Raw genomic sequence first — 7,500 nt, forward strand, 5'->3', positions numbered from 1 at the left:
CAGGCCTGCATGGCTGGGGACTCTGAAGCGCGAAGTAGGAGATGATGAAGGGAGAAGTATTGAATTAAAAGCTCAGGATAGAGATGACTGGAGAAATCTAACCCAGTCCTTTGTGTGTGTATATATATATATATATATATATATATATATATATATATATATATATATATATATAGTGTCGGGATTGAGATGGTGTGGATATGTGATGAGGATGGATGGTAGGGAGGGAGTGAGGAGGTTTTGGGAGGAACCTGTTAGGGGGAGAAGACCAAGAGTGAGGGAGAGAATTAGATATGGAGAGAAAAGGTTTGGTGGAAGAGGATGCCTTTGATCGAAGGCATTGGAGAGGGCTCATTACGCAACCGACCCCTTAATGTAGGGATAATGGTGGAAAGAAGAATAAATAGATGGCGAGATAAGATGAAGGATGACATGGAGAGAAGAGGTTTGGTAGAAGGGGATCCTTTGATCGAAGGTATTGGAGAGGACGCATCAGGGAACCGACACCTTAATGTAGGGATAACGGTGGGGAAGAAGATAAAGTGAAGGATGACATGGAGAGAAGAGGTTTAATAGAAGAAGATGCTTTTGATCGAAGGCATTGGAGAGGGCTCATCAGGCAACCGACCCCTTAATGTAGGGATAACGGTAGAAAGAAGATAAGGTGAAGGATGATATGGAGAGAAGAGGTTTGATGGAAGATGATGCTTTTGATCGAAGGCATTGGAGAGGGCTCATCAGGGAACCGACCCCTTAATTTAGGGATAACGGTAGAAAGAAGATAAAGTGAAGGATGATATGGAGAGAAGAGGTTTGATGGAAGAAGATGCTTTTGATCGAAGGCATTGGAGAGGGATCATCAGGCAACCGACCCCTTAATGTAGGGATAACGGTAGGGGAAAAAAGAGATAGGCAAAATTGCTTTACTAAATACATGACCAGATAGAATTAGATAATATTGTTTTTCATTTCTTTTTCTTTTCGAACATCAACAGGTGAACATGACCTGCCCTGAAGGCTTGGCTTTCCCGGACCTTAGCAGATTGATTGAAGTGACTTGCGTCACGGGAGGAAATTGGACGCAGTCGAATGATCCAGAAATTGACCCAGTTTGTCAATGGAGTAAGTAATTTAGGAAATTAAATTCAAAATCTTAATCTAGGTTATTTGTTACCTGAATAAATCAAGGAGTTAGGAGTGCATGCATTAGTATGTTAAGGAAATTTTCAGGGATGTCTATATTCAGTTAATACCAAAGAGTTCTGTCGATATGTGAATTCTTCGACGTAAATGTACAGTACATTTGTAAACACACATACACACAGACAAATATATATATATATATATATATATATATATATATATATATATATATATATATATATATATATTTATATATATACATATATATACAGTATATATATATATATATATATATATATATATATATATATATATATATATATATATACACACATATATATACAGTATATATATAAATTTATATATATACAGTATATATATATATATATATATATATATATATATATATATATGTATATATATATATGTGTTGTGTGTGTGTGTGTGTCCTATGGCATAGAAACTCCGCAGCATACAGTACCAAAATTCAAATAATTTAGATTTTGCCAATTTAGTCCTCGATGGACCATTATATGATATAATAAGACACCTGACTATAGATCCAAATCATGTCTCCACTGTTAACTTAGGATTTAAATCAAGTCTCCGCTATCATTGTAGAATTCAAATAAAGTCTCCGCTATCAACGTAAGATTTAAATTATGTCTCCACTATCAACGTAGGATTTAAATAATTCCTCCACTATCATTGTAGGATTTAAACCATGTCTCCACTATCATTGCAGGATTTAAGTCATATCTCCACTATCACTGTGGTACTTAAATCAAGCCTCCACTGTCATTGTAGGATTTAAATCAAGTTTCCAGTTATTGTAAGGTTTTAATCAAGTTTCCACTATCATTGTGGGACTCAATCATGTCTCCGCTATCATTGTAGAATTCAAATCAAGCCTCCACTATCATTTTGGGATTTAAATCAAGTCTCCACTAGCATTGTAATATTTAAATCTAGTCTCCATTAACATTGCAGGATTTAAATCTATTCTTCAATCATGATAAGATTGAAATCAAGTCCCCACTTTCAATGTAGGATTTTAATTGATTCTCCACTATCATTGTAGGAATCAAATCAGGTCTCCACTATCATTGTAGGATTTAAATCAAATTTGCACTACCGTTTTAGGATTTAAATCAAGTCTCCACTATCATTGTGGGATTTAAGTCAAGCCTCCACTACCATTGTAGGAATTAAACCAAGCCTCCACTATCATTGTGGGATTTAAATCAAGCCTCCACTATCATTGTGGCATTTAAATCAAGTCTCCACTATCATTGTGGCATTTAAATCAAGCCTCCACTATCATTGAAGGAATTAAATCAAGCCTCCACTTTCATTGTGGGATTTAAATCAAGCCTCCACTATCACTGTAGGAATTAAATCAAGCCTCCACTATCATTGTGGCATTTAAACCAGGTCTCCACTGTCACGTATGATTTATCCCACTCTCTCTCTCCCTCAGTTACCTACCAGCCACCTCCAGCGCCTCCAGGGAGCGCCCTCAATGACTCAGCCTCACACTACTGGCAAGGAACCGTCGTGAACTTCACCTGCCCGGAGGGATTCCAGTCTTCCAGCGGATTGAGCGTGACAACGCTAACATTCACGGGTCCCAACTGGACTGCTGCTGATCCGAGTTTTGAGTGCTTGATAGGTAATTGTTGGTGGGTGGAAAATGGCGGTAGTTCAAATGGTTGTTTTAAAATGGTTAATTGTGATATTGGGTTTTTTTGAGTCGTGTGATAAAGAGGAGGAGGGTTGGTTTAAATTCATGTATAAAAGAATTAGATGTATATTTTTATATTCAGTAGTATATATATATATGTATATGTATATATATATATATATATATATATATATATATATATATATATTTTATATATGTATATATGTATATATATATGTACAGTATATATATATATATATATATATATATATATATATATATATATATATATATACTTTACTTGTGTGTATATATATATATATATATATATATATATGTATGTATATATATATATATATATATTTATATATATATATATATATATATATGTATTCATATATGTATATATATACATATATATATATATATATATATATATATATATATATATATATATATATATATATATATATGCGTAAAAATCACAGGAAAACGTGATGCTCAGATGCAGAAGAACCACAGGGAAAATGAAAATACAGAATATACACTTGAGTCCTGACTAGTTTCGTGATACTTCCTCAGAGGACTGATTTATTGAGAGAGGTTTCTTACAATTTATAGGGAAAGCAAAAGTACGAACATACATATAGAGATTTAGAGAACAATGACACTCCCTTACCCGCTACCTGGGCTTGACTCAGGTGTGAGGAGGAGGAGTCCTCAAGCTCGTTAGACACCTGCTAAAAAGGGTCATTTCTAGTGGCGGGTATATTCTTGTTTTCTTCTTATTTTACTTTCATTACAGTTATTTATATGTTAATGTGGTAGCCTTATCTATATAAATACATAAGCAAAACATACACAAAAATACAAATACATACACATATATACATATATATATACATATATATATACACACATACATACATATACATATATATACATATATACACACGTACACATACATATACATACACATACACATATACATATATATACATACATACAGATACAAATACATATACATATACATAAATACTTACACATACACATACATATATACATATATATACACATACATATATACATATATACATATATACACATATACATATATACACATACATACTTATGCATATATACATTTATATGTATACAACATTAATATCATAAACATATAATCATGTATATATCAATACTTATATCTAGCATAACACTATATAGTGCCAATATACTTATGCATACTATATAAAATAATTGTTTCCTTTAATGAATGGTAGCTTAGGTCTAAATATTAATTTCACACCGACGTTAATTATTCACAATACATTCAATTCTTTATATGCAAAGAGATTTGTAAACTATATAAAAAATCATTAACCACTTAATGTAGAATTGAATGTATTGTGAATAAGTAACGTCGGTGTGAAATTAATATTTAGACCTAAGCTACCATTCATTAAAGGAAACAATTATTTTATATAGTATGCATAAGTATATTGGCACTATATAGTGTTATGCTAGATATAAGTATTGATATATACATGATTATATGTTTATGATATTAATGTTGTATACATATAAATGTATATATGCATAAGTATGTATGTGTATATATGTATATATGTATATATGTATGTGTATATATATGTATATATGTATGTGTATGTATATGTATGTGTATGTGTAAGTATTTATGTATATGTATATGTATTTGTATCTGTATGTATGTATATATATGTATATGTGTATGCGTATGTATATGTATGTGTACGTGTGTATATATGTATATATATGTATATGTATGTATGTGTGTATATATATATGTATATATGTGTATGTATTTGTATTTTTGTGTATGTTTTGCTTATGTATTTATATAGATAAGGCTACCACATTGACATATAAATAACTGTAATGAAAGTAAAATAAGAAGAAAACAAGAATATACCCGCCACTAGAAATGACCCTTTTTAGCAGGTGTCTAACGAGCTTGCGGACTCCTCCTCCTCACACCTGAGTCAAGCCCAGGTAGCGGGTAAGGGAGTGTCATTGTTCTCTAAATCTCTATATGTATGTTCGTACTTTTGCTTTCCCTATAAATTGTAAGAAACCTCTCTCAATAAATCAGTCCTCTGAGGAAGTATCACGAAACTAGTCAGGACTCAAGTGTATATTCTGTATTTTCATTTTCCCTGTGGTTCTTCTGCATATATATATATATATATATATATATATATATATATATATATATACTTGTGTATATATAAATATACACACATATATATATGTATACATATATAAATATAAATAAATATATATATATATATATATATATATATATATATATATATATATATACATATACATATACATATATATGCATATATATATATATATATATATATATATATATATATATATATATATATACATACATACATGTATATATATATATGTATGTATATATATATATACATACATACATACATAAATATATATACATTATATACAATCCCAACCATTCCTATCCCACCCTATCCATTCCAGCCTGCGGACCTCCGCCAACGGCCGTCCCACCAGTGACCATGACCTTCACCGGGTCCGGCGTCCAAGGCGATCTAGTGAAATATAAATGCTTAGGAGGATTTGCAGGAAGCAACAGTGTGGATTTCATCACGACGTGTCTGCAGGGCGTCTGGTCCATGACTTCTGTTCCGAAGTGCCAAGGTGAGGTTTTTATATTTTAAATAGGAAATATTTATTTTAATATTGTTACTATTCCTAAAATGTTCTATTTTTCCTTATCTCCTTATTTCCTTATTTCCTTTCCTCACTGGGCTATTTTCCCTGTTGGGGCCCTTGGGCTTATAGCATCCTGCTTTTCCCATTAGGGTTGTAGCTTAGCATTTAATAATAATAATAATAATAATAATAAGGTTAAATTTTGGGCACATTTTGCTATATATATTTTTTTTAAATTGCTCTAACAGGCTTAATTTTTGTCCTAGAGAGGTCAGGTTGGTCTCACTCTTTTGGAAAATGCCTGAAGTTTCTCTTAAAATTATCAAAAATATGTAAAAACATGTAATTAACTGTATTTTGCAAGAACGTACCGGTACGTCCTTTGGGGGGTGAAAGGATTAATTGCCCTAAGCTTGCGAGGACTGTGTACAGTGGGAACAAAACTGAGGAGACAGTTTTTCAAATTTCGGTGCTGGGTGTACGTGCTTTCTAGTCATCCATTTATGACCTATTGATTTAATACGAATTGACCTATCAATTTAACACTAATTTATACCATATATCTATCCGCTTATGACCTATCAATTTAATCAAATTTGCTACTATCTAGCCTCTCTTTTATGACCTATCAATTTGATCATAATTGACTTATCTATCTATCCTTTTATGTCCTATCAATTTAATCATAATTGATACTATCTATCTATCCGTTCATGACCTATCAATTTAATACTATTTGATACTATCTGTCTATCCGCTTATGACCTATCAATTTAATCATATTTGCTACTATCTAGCCATTTGTTTATGACCTATTAATTTAATCATAATTGATACCATATATCTATCCACTTATGACCTATCAATTTAATACTAATTTATACCATGTATCTATCCATTTATGACCTATAAATTCCCTCCTAAATGAAATTGCACTTTTTATTCAAATATCTATAAATGAACGATCTGAAATTCTCAGGCATCCTGACAATCGAATACTTATAAAACGACCCATTGAATCCTGAAGGACTCTCCTTTTCCTATCTCCAGAGTGCAACAGCACGCTCCCAGAGGCTCCAGCAGGAGTCTCAGTGGTACCGTACGTCGGTGTACCTGCCTACGGTGCAGTGGCTACTTACAACTGCGACGGACAGTTCACTGACGGTGCATCCAGCTTGAACGTTACATGCGTTGATGGAGAATGGAGTCCCCAGGATATACTTGATTGTGGATATCGTAAGAACATTTTTTTCTTATTAGAAATATTTCGTGATGAGGCCCATACTAGGTTGGTTTGCTGTGTGTAATTAGATGAATGTCTACCACCATCATCAATCAGCTGTAAGCTAGCGTGGTGGTGAAAGCTGGACAAACTCCAGATGTTAATGAAGATATGTCTGAGGTTTTTGTCCTGCAGTGCATTAAAATGGCTGCGTTTGATGTTGTTGAGTTGATGTGTGTGTATACATATGTATATATGTATATATATATATATATATATATATATATATATATATATACTTACAGTATATACTGTATATATATATATATATATATATATATATATATATATATATATAGGCACACACACACACACATATATATATATATATATATATATATATATATATATATATATATATATATACAGTATATCCTCTGTGACTGGGGATACCTAAACGTGGCGGAAGGGTTTGCGTATCGCCACGACCAGCAAAGCTGTACTAGTCAGGCCACCCAAACTTGGTTAGCTTGCAGTTATTGTTGCTAATGAACAAATAAGATTTAAAACTATTTATTTTAGTCAGGTCCAGCAATACTAGGTTGGTTTGCTGTTGTTGCCTAAGAACAAATAATATTCAAAACTGTTTATTCATTAAGTTATTTTCCACATACCAAATAACTCACTTCCTTCTATTTGTTTATAG

The 7,500-nt window shown here is 32.0% G+C and overlaps 1 protein-coding gene across 1 annotated transcript in view; it reads left to right on the forward strand.

The window, feature by feature from the left end:
* The first annotated feature begins 582 nt into the window (after positions 1-582).
* LOC137621373 (E-selectin-like) overlaps positions 583-7,500 on the forward strand; it is an 8,888-nt gene continuing 1,970 nt past the window's right edge. The window contains exons 1-5 of the mRNA XM_068351671.1: positions 583-636; positions 996-1,122; positions 2,624-2,815; positions 5,378-5,557; positions 6,623-6,808. Coding sequence (XP_068207772.1) covers positions 583-636; positions 996-1,122; positions 2,624-2,815; positions 5,378-5,557; positions 6,623-6,808 — 739 coding nt within the window. The remainder of the gene's footprint in view (positions 637-995; positions 1,123-2,623; positions 2,816-5,377; positions 5,558-6,622; positions 6,809-7,500) is intronic.

This window comes from Palaemon carinicauda, chromosome 28, assembly GCF_036898095.1.
Source record: "Palaemon carinicauda isolate YSFRI2023 chromosome 28, ASM3689809v2, whole genome shotgun sequence".
Lineage (NCBI taxonomy): Eukaryota > Metazoa > Arthropoda > Malacostraca > Decapoda > Palaemonidae > Palaemon > Palaemon carinicauda.